General features: G+C 36.3%; 1 protein-coding gene across 4 annotated transcripts in view; it reads left to right on the plus strand.

The window, feature by feature from the left end:
• The window catches only part of SHPRH (SNF2 histone linker PHD RING helicase), a 49,829-nt gene that overhangs the window by 16,409 nt on the left and 12,073 nt on the right, over positions 1-21,347 (plus strand). For 3 of the 4 annotated variants that reach the window (XM_005518491.3, XM_014263671.2, XM_088052983.1), the window contains exons 10-22: positions 1,057-1,308; positions 2,093-2,171; positions 4,066-4,229; positions 4,320-4,576; positions 7,351-7,472; positions 9,986-10,074; positions 11,819-11,908; positions 13,920-14,027; positions 14,530-14,672; positions 17,525-17,698; positions 18,017-18,079; positions 19,131-19,356; positions 20,209-20,352. In XM_005518491.3, the coding sequence (XP_005518548.2) occupies positions 1,057-1,308; positions 2,093-2,171; positions 4,066-4,229; positions 4,320-4,576; positions 7,351-7,472; positions 9,986-10,074; positions 11,819-11,908; positions 13,920-14,027; positions 14,530-14,672; positions 17,525-17,698; positions 18,017-18,079; positions 19,131-19,356; positions 20,209-20,352 (1,911 nt within the window). The remainder of the gene's footprint in view (positions 1-1,056; positions 1,309-2,092; positions 2,172-4,065; positions 4,230-4,319; positions 4,577-7,350; positions 7,473-9,985; positions 10,075-11,818; positions 11,909-13,919; positions 14,028-14,529; positions 14,673-17,524; positions 17,699-18,016; positions 18,080-19,130; positions 19,357-20,208; positions 20,353-21,347) is intronic. The other variant, XM_014263672.2, reaches the window with a different exon arrangement.

Below are 21,347 nucleotides of genomic sequence, written 5' to 3' on the forward strand. Positions count from 1 at the left end.
CTTGGCCAAGTTATAAATCTCCAGAAAATCTATTCATAAATAATTGAAGAAATCCTTGGACTTTGGCAGCTGTTTATTCTTTCTTGGCTGTTTCAGAAAGCATGGTCTTTTTAGTTATTTTGTTTCTTTTTTCTTCCCCTTCCAAGCTCCCTTTCTCTCTTTTGTTTCATGTGCAATGACCTGGGTTGCTCTGTTGTCCCACGCTGGGGCTGAACAGAAAAAAATTATCTGCAGGTGTTTCTTTCAGTTGACAGAAACACTGTTGCCATATGTACAAATGTAGAGGCACATTGTTACTGGGTGAAAAAGTAGGGTTAAGAGTGAAATTAACAGTGAAATAATGTGCTGATCATCAAGGGGTAAAGAGCGGTTAATTTTAACTTCTGTATGTTTCTAAAGGGATTTGGCTTAACATTTGAGGGAGATAAGAAAAGTATTTCTGATAATAGAACAAATGTCAATATGAAAGTTTTCTGTTAGTGCACAGGGATTACTTTTTAGCTAGGGTATTTTCTTTTCATCTCCTAAATCTCTGTAGGTAAAACTTTACTCACGGTGTTCTTTCTGGTTTTTTATATATTTCAGTGCATATTTCTGTCTTTGCCTAATAATCCATTAAATTTTAGTGAGTAAAGTTTTCAGGAGAAAGGTAATGCATCTACAGTAAAGGAGAGGAGAAGACTGAAAATGTAAAAGTGACTTTTTCTGTACAACATTACAGAATACTTAGTCTTCAAACAACTGTTACAACAAATAACTGTTGTAGAAAATAATGAAGTCCTGTGTCTTTTAAAGGAGGAAATACATGTTTTGCAAAGTCATAAAACGTTATACATACAAATTTTGCATCCATGGCTCTATTGTATTTATTATTAGGTTACTTAGATGAATTTCCCACCATACTGTGATATTAATAAGTATTTTATGAACAGTTTATATGAGCAACATTGTTAAAAGCTTGCTCATATTAAACTGTTCTGCTATTTTGGCATTTTGATCAAAGTGTCCCTTACCTCCCTTCTTTGCTGTTGTGCTGTTGACTGTAAATCTCTGTAGGTGTATCAAGGTGTGAAGAAGCATGGCTTTCTGCAGCCTCACATGCTGGCAGAGCAGGAGGTGGTTATCACCACATACGATGTCCTGCGTACCGAACTGAACTACGTAGACATTCCCCACAGTAACAGCGAGGATGGGCGCCGCTTCAGGAACCAGAAGCGCTACATGGCCATCCCCAGCCCCTTGGTGGCGGTGGAGTGGTGGAGGATCTGCCTCGATGAGGCACAAATGGTTGAATGCACTACTGCAAAGGTATGGCATTCCTGGTCATGCATTCATTTAACTTGAAAATGTTTGGACAAGTTTATAATAAATAATAGAGTGATCTTCCTCTCCCCGTCTTAATGTTCAGAGTACACTCATGTAGTTTGTTCTTGTCCCTTGTTCTTTAGAAGTGAATTTTCTGTTGGAGATACTTATTATTATATGGTTCTCCTGTTGGAATTTTGGAAGACTGTGAAGTATATCTAGCTCAAAAAATACTTAACATAATCTATACTGCCAGTTTAAAGAACTAGGTTATCACACTGTATATGGTGTTTGATAGTTTCAAACAAGACACTAGCTTGTTCAGAGGCATAGATATGTCCTTTGGGTCTAGAAGCTAAAATAGTTGGCAGTCTGTCTGCAAACTCAAGGGATATAGTCTGCGGGGGGAATATTTTAATTAGTGTTTGTCCAGTCCTCATGCCCAAGACAGGAAGACAAAAATACTACTTATATAATGCCTTTCAGGCTTTAATGTTCATTTTTTTTTTAAATTACAGTTTATTTTGCTATTTGTTTGCTCTCTGTGAACCCTTAATTGCACTTGATTACTTGAAAGAGGACATGGCTTTTATCAGCTTTCAGTTACCTTCTAAAAAGATCAAAAATTTTATATGTTCTTATAATATATTGCACCAATGCTGCTCCTAGGTCTAAGGGTACATTCTGAAAAGATGTTCAGACTTCTCAAAAAGTAAGATCCACATGTTGTCAGACTGTTCCACTCTGTTTTTCCTTTTCTACCATTGGCTTTATATCCTTTCATTAGGCTGCTGAAATGGCACTCCGTTTGAGTGGAATCAATCGCTGGTGTGTTAGTGGCACTCCTGTGCAGCGAGGATTAGAAGGTGAGATTTTATGTAGCAGTGTAATCTGTGGGACTTCCTTATTCTGATGATTAGGTAGGGCTTTGAAGCATTTAAAATGTCTGCTAGTTTTGTTCTGAATTCATTAGGTACTCTGACTCTGTAAGCCATAAACTTTAAGCACGATAATAAAGCTGTCTATACATGTATCAATATAAAAATCAAAGAGCTGAAATTTTTTTGTCTCCCTGAGTTAGACAAATACTTTGGGGAGCAGAGAAGCTGTATGTCTAATAGCTGTCTCAAGTCTATTCTTCAGTTTTCACTTAGGGGAGTGGATAAATATTAACCCTTCTCTATTGCAGGTAGACATTAAGCAAAGCTGTATTTGCTTTTTGCATAGCTCTGTATGAACTACCGTAGGCATCCACTGCCATGGATATCAATTCTAAAAATTGTGCTAAAGCTTATGAAACTGTCTCTAGTCCTTATGTAAGGACTTAGTGAATTGAGATGTGTGGAGTAGCTGTATGTTAGCAGGTGACATTTATCTTGTCTTTTTGTGTGTGTGTGTGGTGCTCAGTTTCTGTAGACAGGCTTCAGAGACAGAATTTAAAAAAGGGAGCTGACTAATAAGAGACAGAATAAGAAAAAGGGAGCTTTGTCTCCCTGTGTTCTCTGCTGGATTTTGGAATATCTGGTACACATTGGGGCAATGCATTTGGAAGTGGATAAATCAATGTAAGCATTTATGGATTGTTGTTTGGACGCTATGTTGTAAAAATCAATATTTTAGATTAGTTCATTATGGAATTGTCAAATAAATTTATAAATACATGTAATAGTTTTGAGAATACATCATTAATAAAGCAAAGCTGTAGAAAGAAATGATTGATTTTAGTGTCGTGATGAACTCCTTCAAGGCTCTGTGTGTGAATGTTGATTTAATATATATCTGAAATGTCACACAGTTGTTGTTGACAAACTCTCAGGCTATACTAAGGCAGCCCCCATGACGTCAGGGATGAAAACTGCAGACTCATTTCAATCTGTGCCACTGCTGCTGTAATGCAGTGGGATAGGACCTCTGGGTAAAAAATTGCTTCTTCAATTGTAATGATTCTCAGGATTTTTCTTCCTCTGGTCTGTGATGTATTTGGTGAATGTCTCAATGCTTTCAGCTGAATACTGAATTATGATAAAGCTAACAGAATAAGAGATGTAGCCATCAGACTTTCAAGAACTTTAAGCTATCATCACATATCTCTGTTTCTGCAGTATCCACGTGCAGCATTTAAATGTGTGCTTCTGTATTTTTCCATTAAGATTTAGACAGAAGTTTAAAGTCAGTATGTCCTTAAATTTCATTCCAAAAAGTGACAGGTTTCTCAATTAGGCAGAATTAGCAAGATGTATTCTCTCAATTAGCAAGAAAACAATTGAAGTGTCTTCTGTTAATTTCTTCTGCTTTAGTAGAGAAGTGAAAATTCTTCTGAATTGCAGCCCCTTCTAGGATTGTGGGCAGCAGTTGGTGCACAGCAGGCTCTGAAGTAATGATGCTGAGCAATACTGGTTTAGAAAAACCTGGCAAACCCAGTTAACCATATGCAATAATGTGATTTCTGTCTCTTGCTTCTGCTCTGAATTGGTTTAAATTATTTGCTCTCGTCTTTGCTAAACTTGAAATTAGGAGTCTCATAAATAGCTATAGTCTCTCAAGTTGTGTGGAAATAAAAAAACAAGCTAAAGGAGAGAACCCCCATCTTCCACCACCCAATCTCCTGCCTCAAATATTTTGCTGAGGGAGTGACTGGAAAACAAGTGCAAAGGATAAAGGAGATGGTTTGTGCCTGATAGCCTTTGTATGACAGTTAATTATTTTTTTTTTAAATATATTGCAAACTGTTAAAACACAAATGCTTTCTTTTCTTGACAGATTTATATGGATTAGTCCTTTTTCTTGGAGTTGATCCTTACTGGGTCAAACATTGGTGGGACCAACTACTGTATCGACCTTACTGTAGGAAAAATCCCCGGCCTCTCTACAGTCTAATTGCGAAGATAATGTGGAGATCAGCAAAAAAGGATGTGATTGACCAAGTAAATAAAAGTTCTGAGTTTTAGAATTCCTGAACATGATATATCGATAGTTTTATTTGCAAATTACTTACTTTCTTTTTTTAATTTCAGATTCAAATCCCCCCTCAGACAGAAAATATACACTGGCTTCACTTCTCTCCTGTGGAGAGACACTTCTATCATCGCCAGCACGAGGTGTGCTGCCAGGATGCATTGGCAAAACTCAGGAAGATTTCAGACTGGACTCTTAAGCTTAGCAGCCTAGATAGAAGGACTGTGACTTCTATTCTATACCCTCTGCTACGGCTGAGGCAGGCCTGCTGTCACCCACAAGCTGTTCGGGGAGAGTTCTTGCCACTACAGAAAAGGTGAATTTCTGTAATTTGTCAAATGGCCTACTTTATCCAAAGCAAAACTGTATGTCTCCAGCAGTGCAAGTTCTTGTACAGTCCTCAAATAAGCCTAATTTAAGTTTCTTTAGTTAAATTTGTGACTATGGCACACCAAGGTAATCTGACCTCAGAGGCTGAACAGGCCACAGTGGGGTCATTAGTGTAATTCTTGTGTCGAAGAACGTAGTACTGAAGGCATTTGATTCCCCAGTAGCATTCTAACCTTACTATGACTAGGGTGTTGCAGGTAATAGATTGAGTGTGAAACAAACCAGATTCTTTTTCTGTTTTGAAATAAGCCCACTGCTTTTTTGTTTCTTTTGTCTCATACAAAACTCATGTTTATGAATGGGAACAATGAAAGGACTGAATCAACAGAATGGAATAATTCTTTAGTTCAAAGAAAATGTTAATGTGAGGTTGAAGAATTTGTAAATGTAGATCCAAATTTGAAAGCTGTTCAAATGCTCTTTTATTTGCATGCTTTCAAGATCATCTTCCCCCACAAGTGCTCTGCAAGTACCAGTTTGGTCCCAGCTTTTGTTAGACCAGAAAAAAGGCATGTTGCCAGCCCTATTGTGAAATGTAGCTGTTATTTTTTCAGTCAGTTAGTAGGAGGTTATGAAAGAACAGGCTGTTTCCATTCCAGACTCTTGGAGTGCTGTCTGTGTTTCTTTTTTAAGCTACAGGTAGGAAAGAACTTCAACTTTTAGCACTGCCAATGTTATTGTTACTGTTTCCTAGTCCATCCATTCTATTCAGTCTCTTTCAGTCCTTGTAAGAAGTTTTGTGTCCTATTCCTTGCTCTGCACCTGCAGTGCCTCAGCAGCTGAAGCTGACTTTGCACCTCCAGCAGAGACCAATAGACACTGTGCTGTATCACTTACTGTAGCAGTCTGCTAATGTGGAAGCAAGGACTCAAACATAGGAGAAATCAGTACTCCCACCCATCATACAAGATTATTTCCATTAAAATGAGCCAGTGTAGTATAAATGTAATATGTGTAAACTGTGTAGAGTATGGTGGGAACAGCTTTGTACTGTGTTGATCTTGGTGGAACAGTGCACAGTGACAGCTGCATAGTAACTGATAGAAAAATCAGCAGTGAAAATTGAATCTTTCTTAAAATCACATGTACAAAGAAAAATCAACTCCCAGCACTGTTTACATACCTTTTTTTGTGAAGCAAACTCGATTGCAGCAGTGGACATTCCTAGAATGGAGAGAAGATTTGGTTATATATATTTGCTTATATGTAGGAGAATAATGAAGAAATTCTCTGTTTGGACCTTTGATCAATAAGAGAAATCGATTTTATTGAAGTTAGAAAGTTGATGCTGGAACATATAGATAAGAAACACAGGCCTGGAATAAATAATAAAAACCTGAGTTTGGAGCATATTCTGTTCTATAACAGATGACTTCTTTCCCCACCTGTGTAGTGAAGGCAATAAATGAGATCTACTCAAAAAAAAAAAGCTTTCAAAAGAGATTTTTAAGGTTCTGCTAGCTTAACTGAGTAAAAACCCCTTCTCTTTGCCATAATTGGTAGTCTCAGGCTGTGTAGCAAATTTCATATTTTATAAGTATATCCTTCTGCTGTTACAATTTTTTTTAGAACTGCTGATGGTTTTGAAAATAAAAGGTAAGCAGCATTGATGGAAGTATCAGCATATGCAAGTGTTATGTGTATTTACCGTTGTGTTTGCAGAATTCAGTAATTATGAATAGAGATTATACTGATTTAAAACTGACTCTGATGTATCAGTGTACTATAAAACAAAGAATCAGTTTCTGAAACTGGAACAGTGTTGCCAGGAAGGTAAAAAAAAGGCCTAGGCAAGGGTATCCTTCCAGCATAATTTGAGTGCAGTCTGTGCAAGATTGATTATGTCACCTCTTACTCTGTTCCACAGTGCTGAACACCAAATAGTAAATGCTTCTCCTGAAGTGAATGAGGCTGAGGAGAAGGGTTTCAGTAGAGGGGATGGTGTCTGGTCTAACAGCAGCAATTGGTATTAGAAGTAGCCTCAGGTCAGCTGTTGTAGGCTGCTGCTGTTGTTTACTCTCCTGTCTCTTCATAGCAGTCCTCTGGTTCTTTATCCTGTGGCCTTACTCCAAGGTGTCTTCCAAGTTTCCTTGTTGCTTCCTCCTTATTTCTGTTCCTCTCTTTTCTCTCCGTTTCTGGTATTTTTATGTTAATTCTTTTCTGGTGAAATTCCTCTCATAATTTGCAGATATGATAAGTGTAGAAAAGGAACTTTAGAATAGTTTTTGCTAGTCTTCTCTGTTCTCATTTCACACATTTGCTTCTTTACATTGACACTTCATGTGTTTTGTGTTAAGATTGGTAGCAGAGGGTAGAAGTGTAGTCTGTCATAGCTGTTTTCATCTGAACAGCTTTTGACAAAATGAAGTCTATTTTACTTGTTTCCAGTTCACCACTAACAGAAGGAGAAAAATATTTTGCCCCATGAAGGATTATTTTACCAAGTTCAAATTTTCTTCTTGCTTATTTCTTTGTGTTCCAGGAGATGTCAACCTCTGGACACCCTCAAGTCAGGGTTAAAGTTCTCGCAGGAAGAAAATCTGAGAGCTAGAGGTGTTTTATTAAGTAAAGAAATCTCAAAAAACCATTTTCAGTATGTTGGATGCATGTAATGATCTGCTGTGCTGCTCAGCATGACCCTCTTGCCTTTCTAGTACTGCGATTTCGTTTCAAATTCAGGCCATTTGGTTTCCTTTTCAGCACCATGACCATGGAGGAACTCTTAGCATCTCTGCAAAAGAAATGTCGAACGGAGTGTGAAGAAGCTCACCGACAGCTGGTGTGTGCTCTTAATGGCTTAGCTGGTATCCATATCATTAAAGGTAAGACCAAAGGGCTGTAGTATATTCTTTACTCATTTCAGTAGTATATTCTTTACTAATTTCAGTACAGCAGTAAAGAATATGCTCCATCTCTGTGTACTGGGAGGTTAAAGGAAGTCATACTTGAATAATTGTACTTAACCTGTTTTTGTTTTATCAGTACTGCATTCTGGGCTTTCCTTGTGCCCCCAGACATGCAAACTGCTATGCTGACTGTGGATTCCTTTTGCTGCTCCTGCTAGACAGCTCTGTCAATGTTGATTTTGTCTGAATTATAAGGGAAAACAAAGCTTTGAATGAGAAGCAAAAATAATTACATGAATCTTGAGTGTGCCACAGAATAAAAATAAATTAAAATTACTCAGTTATGAATGTGTAAAAATGTCTCTTTTCCAAGTTTTTCTAAAGCTGACATGCTGTTTGAATTCTTTCAGCTCATGTCAAAGTCTTCCTTCAAGGAGAACAGGCAAACTGCTTTTTCTCTTACTTGCCTCTCAGAAAGACTATGTTCAGATTCTTTCATCTGTAGTTAGTAGGCTTGAAATACTTTGTTACAACTGCAGGCTGGAGATAAGCATTTCTCAAAGTTAAGTGCTTAAAAATAGTTACATACAGATGTAATGCTTCTAAAATACACTAATAGCAAAAATTATGTTTGGCCTATTTCGAAAACCAGATTGATAAAAATTTTGTCTGATGAGAAACAAAAGCAGGACAAAAGCAGCAGAGTTCTGGTCTGTAACTCCTCCCCTAGTGTTGCCTTTGCACTCAAGTCTTCTTTATCAGGAAGGGGGAAGAACACCTGACATAAAAGTGAGGCCATGAATTCAGTCAGTATAATTGCAAACTTATAGGTTTAATTATTATTAGTCCAAATTTAATTACTACAGGAAAAGAAAAGAGTAACAATCACACTTGTTTCTAGTTCTTGTCCTGCTTTTATGCTCACCTTTCTACTTAGGCCCATCTTGACCCTGAGGTTGGTGGTTTCATAGATGTGGTGGCAGTGCAATTGCCTGTTGTCACTACCTTCAGGAAGAATAAGATGTTTATGCTGATGGTTTCTTCCTCACACAAGAATCCAGTGAGGATCATTTTTATGTTTGCTAGCACGTTTGCATCTTTCTTCATCGGTCTGCAGCTCCATGAAAACGCCAAATTTGGTGTACATGATGCCTTTTATGAATGTTACATACTCTTTCTTTGTTCTCTTTGTTGCCCCTAAAACCAGTTTTGTCCAGCTCTAAGTCTGCATTTCTTTGACTGTGGGTGAGTTGTTTATAGCCATGGCTTTCTTATTCACTGCCAAGCCTGTGCACCATCTCTTAGCATCCCATGGCTGTACTCTACACTGCATCCTATATCTTTACTTGTCAATAGCCTCTGCTATTGTTACTAGGCCTGTATTTCCCTACACTACATCATTGTTGTAGTTGTAAATATCTCATTCTACATGAAATAACTGCTTGTTACTGCTGCCTATATAAAGCCGTGTTTGTTCCACACAAAGATAAACAAAACTTGAAAAATATTCTAAAAATTAGCCATAGACACCTATGAATTACAGAAATTGCTATCACAGCTAAGCCAAGGAAAAGGTTCAGGCAGGTCAAGAAAAATTCAAGGGAGGCCTGACAAGCTTCAAGGTAGCAAATTCAGCACATACCTTTGGGCTGGTTACTAGTAACTGCAATCCTATATGGCAGGACTACACCCTTACAAATGCAACTCTTTCAATTTAAGAAGCAGCAAATCTTGTTGACATAGAATTGTTACACTTCCATATAGATAGGATGATGTTTTTTGTTTTACTCTGTTATCTGTCTTTATGCATTTCTTATCACTATACTTCTCCATATTTTATGAGTCTCTAAGAGTATTACTGGCTAAGTAAATTTCCATCAGTTGAGAAAAGAAAATTTAAATGGGTTTATTTTTTCACTGCTTTTCCATACACAACTTCAATTTTGTGTTTCTTTTTAATTGATATAAGTTTTTTCCTGAGAAGTGATTGTGATGCTGGCAGCTTACATCAGTAGTTATGCTCCCTGCATGTACCTAATCATTTCTGCATTTCTGAAGTATAACACAACTTTTCATGGTTTTCACTGGGAGAGTGAATAATGCATTTGCAGTGCAAATTTAACAATGCATCACTGCAGTGAGTTGTAGATGATTTTTTGAAGTGCAAATTGAGACTTTTTTTTTATTTATGCAACCGTGAATACATATTTTAAGATTAAGATATTTACAGGTCTTACAGTCACAAAAGATATTTAATTTGGAAACTGCATTAGTCTTCATAGAATATCATAATCTGTCTTTTACCAGTTTTTTCTGGGGGGAGGCATGGAATGACTAGGAAAGAATTGCTTGAAGACAGGCGCTTACTATGCAGACTTTCTGAGAACATCTTACTATGTTACAAGTAACATAACACTTGTAAGGTCATGGCTGCTTCTGTATTTAAAAACCAACACAATATGTGTTTTTGTTACTCTTTTTTAATTCAGGAGAATATGCATTGGCTGCAGAGCTGTACAGAGAAGTACTAAGATCATCTGAAGAGCACAAAGAAAAGCTTAAAACAGATTCCTTGCAAGTGAGTGAGCATTGACATGTAAAGAGATGTAATTAAGAACTGGAATACTTTAGATTTAATTTAGCAGGGTCAGTCTTTTCTTCCTCCCAGTGGTGTGCTGAATTACTCTTTCAGCCTGCTGTAATGATCACAATCTTTTTATCACAATCTTTAGATAGGAATCTGTCCTCTGTCCTGTGACCTTGATGTTTCTTTTTTTTTTTTTTTTGACAAAAATAAAATAGCTGCTGTGTTTCTAAAACCCTGCCTGTGAGTTTTCTTGATGTTCCTGAAGCAGTGTATGATCTCCACCTGCTGTTCTGCAGTACAGTTAACAAGCTGAATTCCTAGTCTGCATGTGACAGTACCAGTGTTATATTACATCCTGCAAATACAGAATGCAGGGTTTGCACTGAGAGTGATATTAATGTGCCAAATGATAGAGAATAATAAAATATTTGCACTGCAGAAGATAAAAGGGCATCAAAATGTGGAAAAGAACTGAAGTGCCTTTTTTCTTCAGGCATTTGACTTCATGCCTTTTGAATACTATTCAAAAATATTAATATGTTTTCCTGGTAAAAAAATCATGGTTCTTTCAGTAACATATTTATGGTTCTTCAAGAACTATCAGTTCTAAATTGACCAAAATTTTCTTCAGCGTAATAAGAGATTTAAAATGTTAGTGACACATAGATAAGAGATCAGTTGTCTATTTCTTTGCTTGCTTCTCTGAATAAATTACTGTGTGTTGCATGTGGTCGCTTGATGTCTCTGTTGTGCTTCTTTGATTCTTCTTTTCCTTTGTGACTTCCTGGTGGCTTTTTTCACTTGGCATAGACATATTAGCATAAACTAGTTAAGCTGCTCATAGGTTGCTAATGAAATTGTTCTACTGGATTGTGCAATCCAATAAAGTTGTTTGTTTTTTCCCCCCTAATATTGCCTTAGTGTAATGAAATTTTACATTTAAGTCTTCTCAGTTGTGTAGGATTAGCTCTCTGGGATAATGGCAAATCAATGCTGGCCAGTCCTCTTAAGTGGCTGAGATAGTAATAGGGCAGGGGTGAAGAGGATCCAGGATGTGAGAAAGGCAGATTTATGATAGTGGAGGTTATTTGTATGAGTTTCTAGGAGCTGTGCAGGATGCATAATAATATTGGTCTGGTTTGAGAAATAAAGGGTGAAGCCAGAGAAGAGGAGCAGAGTTTCCTTATATTAATAATCAAATATGTTTTCCCTAAAAGTATACCAAAAGGTCATGCGTTTCTCAGTATCTTTTATTTCAAAGAAATGAAAAGTATGAAAAATTATTACAGCTCTTGGTATCTGGTATTTTCCTTACACTTTATTTTGCTTTACATAGTCTAAATTAATTTTTTCCTCAGAGTATTCTAAGACATTTATCAAAGAAAGTGCTCTGAGATAAATAATTTGTTTTTCTTAATAGTCAAGGGCTGTTTTAATTAGGAGGGTGAGTATGGTATAGGATCTGATGACCTGGTATCACACTTGCCTGCTGATTTGCTTTTGAGATGTTAAAGAAGGTCTTTTGAATATTTCATTTGCTATCCCAGTAAAATGTGGAAAGGAATCTTTCTTTTCTTTATAAGATGCTTCCAGATTAGCAGAGAAAGACAAAACTGATTTTAATTGCATGATAATTTCTTGCCGTAAGCTTTCATTGCTGTTCAGGTTTTTTCCTGACAAGGATGTTGCAATGGATTTTTTTTTCATGATTGCTCCTGACTCTGTGTATATTTAGAGACTTCATTCTACACATAATTTAATGGAATTGTTGGCAAAGCACCCAGGAATTCCCCCAACTTTGCGTGATAGCCGACTCGCAGAAGAGGTAAATATATTTTGTTTTTACCTAAATATTGAAGAGTGTATTTTTATTTTTTGTCTCCTCAGCATTTTATCTAACTAAAGAAACAGCAATTCTTTTCATTTCAAAAGAAATAGCTTTTTAGTTAACTACATACATTTCCCTTAAACTTAGTAAAATCAAGAGTTGTTTGCTCTGTGATGAGAGCAGAAATGTCCAATACAATATTGCTGTTCTCAATGCTGGTGGCCTCTGTTATATTGTGAGTGTGTTTTACAGAAATTTTAATAATTTTTACCTCTAAAATGCTGTTTCCCCATCCCTATATTCTGTGGAAATAAATTACACAGATGTTACTGATAAAGAATGTGTCACCCTGAATTCTTCTGAGTCCTTTATTTTCTCACATTTTCTTTAGCTTTCCTCCTTTTTAACTTAAAATAGTCAGAGTTTTCTGTAGGTAAAGTTTATTTTAATTTGGCCAGATAAGCAAATCACTGTATATAACTTTCTGTATGCATAAGCTTAACTATATCCTTAATCCTGACTGGGGAAGTATCTGGCAAAATAGCTGGGATTACTCTTTGTCACTGGTTATTTGCAGTGGGCATAAGGACAACATTTCCAAAATAATGTAATTACTGTGTCACTATTTGGGCTGAAAGGGACCTTGAGATGTCTCTAGCTGAACTTCCCCCTCAGAGCATGGTCAACATGGATTCCAGGAATCCCAGGGCTTTATCCAACTGGCCTTTTAAAACCTCCAAGGGAAGAGATTTCACAACTTAACTGTTCCAGTACTTCATATATCTCATAGTAGGGAAGTTCTCTGTGATTTTTTTTTTTCCCCTGTTTCAATTTATTGCCATTGTCCCTTATACTTCAGTAAAATGCCTGGGCTCCTAATCTTGGTGATTGCCTTCTGCCAGCTGGGAAGCTGTTCTTTAATAATCTCTAAGCCTCTCTTCTTCATGCTGCACAGGCCCAGTTCTTCCAGCCTCTCTTGTTTTATGCTTTGATGAGTATCTGTCTAACTATTTGGCTATCTTCTGATATCTTATAGTTTTTATGCAAATTCTATGTAAGTGTAGCAGTTTTTTCTGTTTTAATGAGCCTTGTTCTCCTAAATATATAAAATTTGTACCTGCCTTATAGAAGTTCTATAGAAGTACTGCCTCTTTTTTATTGACCTGTAATTCTAGTAGTTTTTAAATACTACATTATCCTGGCATGATTGTAAAGAAAGCTATTAGAAAATTTGTTTTATTTATGAATATGATGCAGAGGTGGTTTTTCATAGCTACCTTTTGCCAGTAGCTCTTCTAAGTACCCAAGAGTCCTTCCTGTCCACTCCAGGTAAACTGGGCTCTGTAACAATAATGTACTATCTTAGTAGTAGTTTACAAAAAAAGACTTAAACATACACTAAAGTACACAAAATAAATGTATGTGGTGAAATCAGTATGTAACAGTGCAAGATACATCTTACTTTTGTTTATCAGTTTTTAAAATATAAAATAAACTGGTACTGCTTTTATAGTGGTGGCACTTGCATGCCAAGAGAGGTTTCACTGTTGGAATTTCTCTGAAAAATATAGCTGATGCATTTAATGAAATTTAAGCCCTTCTTGTTATTTTATGAGTAAGTTTTATATGTAGGTAAGTTCAATTATCCTGTTCTTAGACTGTTTTGGGATCTTTTTTATTGTTTGCTTATTCAACACAGGTAAGTAAGAATCCCGAGTTATATTCCAGTTCCCTTTTGTAATGCCATTTTGTATTCCCATGTTGTTGTTTGGGCTTACCCAAAAGCCAAGTTGTACTGTTAACATCTTTATAGTAATTTGTCTTCTCAAACACTTTTATTGGCTTACTAGTAAATGCTGTGTTCTAGAGGAAAAAAAAATTGCTAAATATTGCTTACAAATGAAGGTGGGTAGCACATAGATAGGTAACCATTTAAAAACACAGTGGTAGCTGCAATATTCCTCACAGATATGATTTGTGCATAGTTTAAGCTCCTGTTTCCACACAGGCAGAACAACTTCGACAGCATTATATGAGTAAATCCAACGCAGAAGTTGCAGAAGCCCATCAGGCCTTACAACCAGTTCTTCAGACCATTCGGGAACTTCAAAGAAAGGCAGGTACCTCTTAAATGTTTTGTCTCTGACTTTGGCATTTGTAAAGAATAGTATTTTCATCTGTTTATCCAGAACTCTAGATGTTTATCTTCTTTCACCTGTTAAAAATACAAGGTCACTTCAGTGTTGCTCTGTTAATTTCACAGGGAACATTGCTTTCTCTGATTAAATGATCTTTTCATCTCCTTTTGAGAGAGTGAGAAGGAAGAAACTTTGAGATCACAGTATCTCTGTGTGGCTGTTTTGTGTAGATGGCCTTGGTGAATCTGACTCTGAAGGAATATAAAGGTGTGGAGAATATAAACAGTTTCCAGTTTCTTATAATGTGTTTACACATCAACACAAGATGAGATATTTTTTAATCACACTCTCATCCTCTTTTCATGGAATTAGCCAGTCTGTGTTTGACCATGGCCTAAAGAGCAGTGTATACCTCTGCTGCAGTGAGTAGATTGGTTTTCTGTTCAGTGTTCAAGGATAAATCTATTGTTTGTCATACAGATACATTCAGGTTCTCCTTGGTGGTTGGATGTCATCCAGACAGCAATACAGTATGCCATCGATGAGGAGCTTGTTCAACGTGTGCAAAACGAAATAACCTGCAACTACAAACAGCAGACCAGTAAACTCTCCATGGCAGAGAAGTAAGAGAGTAACTGAAATAACTTGTACACACCTATTCATTAAACCTATTCAGGTCTTCTTCCTAGTTTGTGCTAGCAGTTGCAATTAGGTAGCAGATGTTTTTGCTTCAGAGTATCTGGACTGCAATTATGTTTCAAAACCAGCCTCTGAAAAAGTGCAACTAGATAGAAGACTTGGAAAGAAAAGCAGGAAAATTAGTGTTTTCTCTTAGATAAGCATTCTTTGAAATGTTCTTCTGTATTATCTACTGTGGTTTTACAGTCCTCTATACTCATGAAACTGCTGAGTAAGAAAAATTCAAAGTTTAGTTCATTAAAATTGAATTACCTGTAAAATAAATGGGCTTGCTTAAATGGAAAGTAGAAAGACAATATCAAAAAGTCCATGTGTAACACAATAAAGTAGTATCAATGTTTTTCTGAGCAAAGAATTTGAGGTTGGTTTCATGTTCAAGACAGCAGTACACCACTTGTTTTTGGGTTCAATTACACAGTAATGAATTCAGAAGGAACATTCAGAGATCACTTAAATCAACCCCCATCTTAACATCCAAATCCATGCTTGTTCAATCCAGTGAAGTTGCACAGGGATTTGACCTGTTAAGTATCTCTAAGGAGGGAGATTCAGTAATCTATATGTGAAGCCTGTTCCAGTATTTGGCCCACTTGGTGGAAAAAAATAAAATAAAATTCTTTTACCTAATTAATATTTCCTGTATTTCATCTTGTGTACATTGTCTCTTGTTCTTTTGTCCAGTGCCTTTGACAAAAGTTTGACTTGGTCTTCTCTGTACCTTCCAGTTATATAAATACAGAAAGCAATAAGGTCTCCCCTAAATTTCAGGATTGAATAGACCCTTTTCTCCTGACCTTCTCTTGTACATTCTGGATGAAGGTCTGTAAGTTCATCACAGAAAAGGGAGACATAGGAAGGACAGTGCTTTGATAGTTTAACTTCAGGCCATTTTCTCAGACACATGAACTTATTCTCTTAAAGACAGACTTTCTGAATCATGTTTTAGTCAAATAATTTTTTATTATATTTATGGTATATTTAAATATATGTATATAAATGTATATACATCTGTGTACAAGTTTATAAAACATGTATCTTTAAATTTAAGTACTTAATATACACACATATTTTAATTCCATATGTAAAGATGTATCCTCCACTCTGACTGCTCTGCCATCGTGATTCAAAAAGGTTGAAATTTCTTCTTAATGGAAGTAAATGTATTTTTTATTTTCAGTACTTAACCTAATTCTATTGAATAATCTAAATAAAGATACAAAAACTTAACCTCTTTTTTTTCTTCAGTACAAGAGGCAATGGGCACAAAGTGAAACACAAGATGTTCCTTCTGAACATCAGGGAACACTTTTTTTGCTGTGAGGGTGACTGAGCACTGGAACAAGTAGCCCAGAAAGGTTGTGGGGTCTCCATCCTTGAGATACTCAAAAGTTGTCTGGGCATGGTCCTGGGCAACCAGCTCTAGGTGACCCTGCCTGAGGAGAGCATTTGAGCAAGACAGCACCCCGTGGCCCCTTTTAAACTTAACCAGTCTGTGAATCTGGATATAAACGTTTCATGGCTATTTGAGAATTATAGCATCACATTCTGGTCAAAATAAATATGAGTAAAGGACTGTTTGTATGTTCATGCAAAACTTTTATGCCTATGCATCCATCTGTATTTGCTTGTGTCACACTGATTTTTTTTTTTTCTCGATTGAAATTAGGTATTTAGAAAATATCATCTTAAATTGCTGCTTATAGATTGTATAGATTCAGAAAAACTATCTGTGACTAAACTTTCTTTTATAACACATGGATAAAACTTACTTCCTTTTTAATTCATTTTAGCATGAGATAAAACTTAGAAAACAGTGTCTTATCAAGTGTTACTGGTCAGTGGTAGAAGCAACAAGTACTCTTAATTGAGTACTGGATATGATTAATCCATAGTATAGTGAGGGAGATTTTTATAAAGCTGGTGTTACTTGGCAGCAGATGATATTAACACCAGACTTGTGGTTGCAATTTACATTTATTTTCAAACTACGTGGTTAGGCAAACTTTGTGTACGTTATTTTAAAATGCACGTTACTGAAGTAGGTCATATTGAATGCCAAGCTTTAGTAGTGTTAAACCTGTATTTTGCTCTCTGCACTGTCCAAAATGGTTGTTTTGGATCAAACTTCCCGTAGGGTGTGGAACCACAGTCTTTTACCTCAATGTCAGACCTTGTAGGAATGATGCACTTTCTTTCAGCAAGACTTCTGCTCTCAGGAATAACACAATGTGGGAAGTGCTTAACTTCTGTTCATGTTTGTGTTCATTACCTCAACACCCCTCCTATCACAAGACACACCTAGGTTCTAGGAAACTAGTTTAATGTTATGTCCATTTAATTAATTTAACTTTGAAACCTGACTTCCTGAATGAAGTGTATTTTTGTGATGGGTGCATATGTCTGCTGTGAATTGCACAGGTTCCTTGAAAATCATTTTCTTGGCCAGCAGACTCAAGAAAGACTGTAAGTGCAGTGGGTTACCTTTAGTAGATCTGCAGTTGTGGACCAGAATATTGCAGGTTGGTGTTCACTACTAGTATTTGGCCACACCTCTCAAGTCTTGGAAAGAGTCTTTCTGTTTTAAAAATACCAGGCATCAGCTCCTGGGATACACGGGAGTGATTTCTGACAGCTCTGCACGTAGCAGGAATAAGCACTTCCTTGTGATACTAACTTTTTACGTTATCCTACATTAGCTACTTCTACTTTAAAATACTGAATCAAGTTTGGATTTGATGTCTTGGTGCACAGTAATTTCCCTTTTTCTTTAAATCAGATTCCGTGACTGCAGAGGCCTTCAATACCTACTCACAACCCAGCTGGATGAAGTGAAGAAGTTCCAGAAGATTGTAAGAGAAGCAGTGAAAAACTTAGAAGGGCCTCCTTCTAAGCAGGTTATAGAGGCTGCCACTATCTGCCATTTGCGACCTGTTAGACTGCCGCTTAACAAGTAGGTCTTGAAAACAGAAAATAAACCTTAGATGTGTGAAACCAAATTTTCCTTTATTTGAAATAACATACTAAAGTCTTTATTATGTACTCAGGAGTCATATGCACACAGGTATCACAGATCAATTTGTTAGAATCATGACCTTTGGTTTTATTTTTATAAAATCTTCTAGTGTCAGCTATATTAGTGTACATATGGCTGTTACTTTGTTCTTTTTTAAGAGTTTTGTGTAGTTTCATAGGTTGGAATAAGGGCTTATGATAATTTGGTTTCTGATTAAATTCTGAGTGCATCTATTTCCAATTTTCTGTATTGCAGCTGTGTCTTTTGTAAGGCTGACGAATTATTCACAGAATATGAGTCAAAGCTCTTTATGCATAGGTAAGTTCATAGCTTTATAAATTTCTCACTGTTAGAAAAAGTGAAAGTTGGATTGGTTTATGTTTTCTGAAACAAGTTTATGACCAAATGGCAGTGACTTCTTGCTAATGGCTTTGATAGCAGTTATATTTGGTTTAATTTTCTATGTGTATTTCATCTGAAGAAATGGTGTCCAAGGAATGAATACATGCCACTTTCTCTCAAGCCACTATGATATGACCATGCATTTGAAATGAAGTGGTGGCATGTTCAGAAAGCATGTGTATAACTAGAAGGATGCTAATTTAACACATACTCCTATTTGTGCCAATATTTATTTGCAGTCCAGCTGCAAGTGGTATAATATCACCCTCATTCAATGTTATGATGAGAGAAGACATCTCACACAGGATGAAGCTGATAGAAGGGTGACACCAGCATGGGGTGTCAGAGAAGAGTGCCTAGCAGGCAGTACTGAGAGACATAGATTACAGCTCTCTGCATGCTTTCTCTTGGACTTCTCTCTCATATCCCTCACAGTGTCAAAATTGGATTGAAAAGTCTTGAGGCTACTGAGAAAACATTTTGAGAAGTCTTTACCAGTGGGAGTTCTGTTGCTTCATGACTGCTTGAGTCAGAAAGAATTGATGTATTTCTAAATTAGCTTTATTTGTCAAGGAGAGAAATGGGAAGCTGTGCTGTTCTTTCACAGTGCAATACACAGCAAATTTTGCATCAGAGTTTAACTGTAATTCTTGCTTATATAAAAAGTCCAAATTTATTTTTTTTAATGAATGTGACATTAATAACTACTGAAAGATGATTTAGATGTGTGAAGCCTTTACAAAAGCTATTGATGATTTTGAGCTGAAAAAATGGCCTGAGGATTGGTACCAAGGTCATTGTGTTCAAAGCAAGCTTTTGATTAGGTAATAAAACAGCTTTTCATATTTGCTTGGTTTGCATTATTCTTTGATCATATATAAGAAGGCTGAAATAGATGATGAGTAAGTACAGATGGATGTGAAAGTACAAAATCCGTGCTAAGTGCTGTGTTTGGTTTGTTTTGAAGTGTTACAGGCCAAATGGCAATATTTGAGGAGATGATAGAAGACCAAGAAGGGCTTGTCGATGACCGCTTGCCCACCACAAGCAGAGGGCTCTGGGCAACCAGTGAAACTGAGCGTGCCTTGAAAGCCCTTCTCTCCTTTGCCAAAGCTCACCGAATGGATGCTAGGCTAACTGAAGAAGGGAGTGTATTCCTGGAACTCTTTGAAGCATGGAAAAAGGAATATAAGGTACAGTAAATTACATGGTGATCAAACAGCTGTGTGCTCCATTTAATTTGTTATAAACAAATTGCAGCTGAATATTAGCACATCTAAGTCATATTCCTGAAATTAAGCTTTGCCTACACCAACCTTTTCCATAGTACTTATTACAGGATTTGATTTTAAATGATTTATATATGATTTAAGAGTTTCTAAAAGCTATACTGGCTACTAATCAAATTGCTAAGCAATGTAGCTGCATCTATTAAGGCAGTATGAAGATATAATTCTGTTCATCTGTTTACTTAAATCAGAATGTAGCAAGACTCAGGAAATCCAACACTTGTCCATTCTGTAATTCAGTTTACCTTCAGTCTTGTGAAGAAGGAGCACAGTTTTTCCATGTGCCTTTAGGTTAGGAAACTAAAGATGGGGCTAATATGCCAGTGAGAATGAAGACAGTGTTATGATTCTGTCTTGAAATATGATTTGGAAATACTGATTCAGTGGTCTGTACTACTCTAATATACACTGGATTATGGAGATAATATCCTGTGAAATAACTCTTTTTTATTCAGCAGGGTTTTTTTTTTTTGTTTTGCAAGGCTTTTTGCTTCTGAATTTTTAGTTGCATTAATTACTGTAATACTAGTAGTTGTAGAAGAAATGAGAGACAGCTATTTATAGTTGCTTATACAGAGAGTCCGGAAAAGAGGGCTGGCAAAATTATGTCTGTACTGCTTGTTTTCCTTTATAATTAGTTGTTGTTGTGACTGAATGCTGTAAAGAAATATTATCTCCTCCTCCAAAAAGATTCTCACAGAATCATGTAAGTGTTAATTCAGTTCAGCTGTTCATGTGTTTGGGGTTTTCTTACAGTTACTTCATGAGTATTGGATGGTCCTTAGGGATCACGTGTCTGCTATTGATGAGCTGGCAATGGCGACAGAACGACTGAGAGTGCGTCACCCTGATGAGCCAAAACCAAATCCACCAGTGCTCCACATTATAGAACCACATGAGGTAGAGTACTGGGCAGGAAATAATGGTTTCTTTTTGAAGGAACCCACCTCCTGCAAAGATAAAATCTGGATCTGTGTATAATGTCTGTAGTGTGACTCTGTTTTCATTTCAGACAGGCTTGGTGGAGTATAGAATTCTTACCTATTTCTACATTAAGTACATGGGCCATTTTGAGCTTGTAATTGTTATTTTTGATATATTTTTGTTAGCCTTCTGACAGAGTGGCATGTTTCCAAAATACTGCTGTCCTTTCAGCAGCAGCAACTTCCTTCCTTTCCAACCTGGTGGAAAATTAAGTTGACCTGATTCCTTATCCATATTGATACTTTCCACAAATACCTGTATAAAACAGAAGTGACACCTCAAAGAAAAATATTTTTTTCAGTATTTTGAAATTTCTGAGCTACCCCTGACTCTGTTTATGATGACAGAGAAAATGCTGGGTTGATTTAACCCTTATTTTTTTTTTGCACCAATAGAAGTATGTTTTTTATAGACATATTTTGTGCTTTTTTCTGTGAGATTGAATAAAATAAAAGTGCTTTCTATAAGGAAATAAATTTTGTTTCTGTATTAAAACAGTTTTTAAAAAGGAGCACTTTGCTTAACAAATGCCTAATAAAGTTGTAAGATTTATGCATGTATATGCAGCCATAAAAGAAACGCCCATTACTTTGGCCTTCATCCTTCAGGTGCCTCCCTCTTCTGCAGTATTACCCTTCTCCACTATCAGCTGTAATTAATCCAAAAAAAAGTCAGCTTGATGTTTCTGTCTTTATATTGGTTGAATCAAAAGTGGAAATTTCTAAGAAATATAAAGAAAATAATTGTCTCTTACACATTGTTTTTGGAACCAGCAGTTGGTTCTAGTATATCTATACACACTTGTAAGAAAATAGATAATAAATTGAATGCAGTTCAAAATAAACTTCTAAAAATTCGGGTTATTTTAACTTAATTTTGTTTCTGTAAAGAACCAATAATGTAAATAAAAC

The sequence above is a fragment of the Pseudopodoces humilis genome, chromosome 3 (assembly GCF_049639895.1).
Source record: "Pseudopodoces humilis isolate 2021_Gansu_Grassland_sample_001 chromosome 3, ASM4963989v1, whole genome shotgun sequence".
Taxonomy (NCBI): Eukaryota; Metazoa; Chordata; class Aves; order Passeriformes; family Paridae; genus Pseudopodoces; species Pseudopodoces humilis.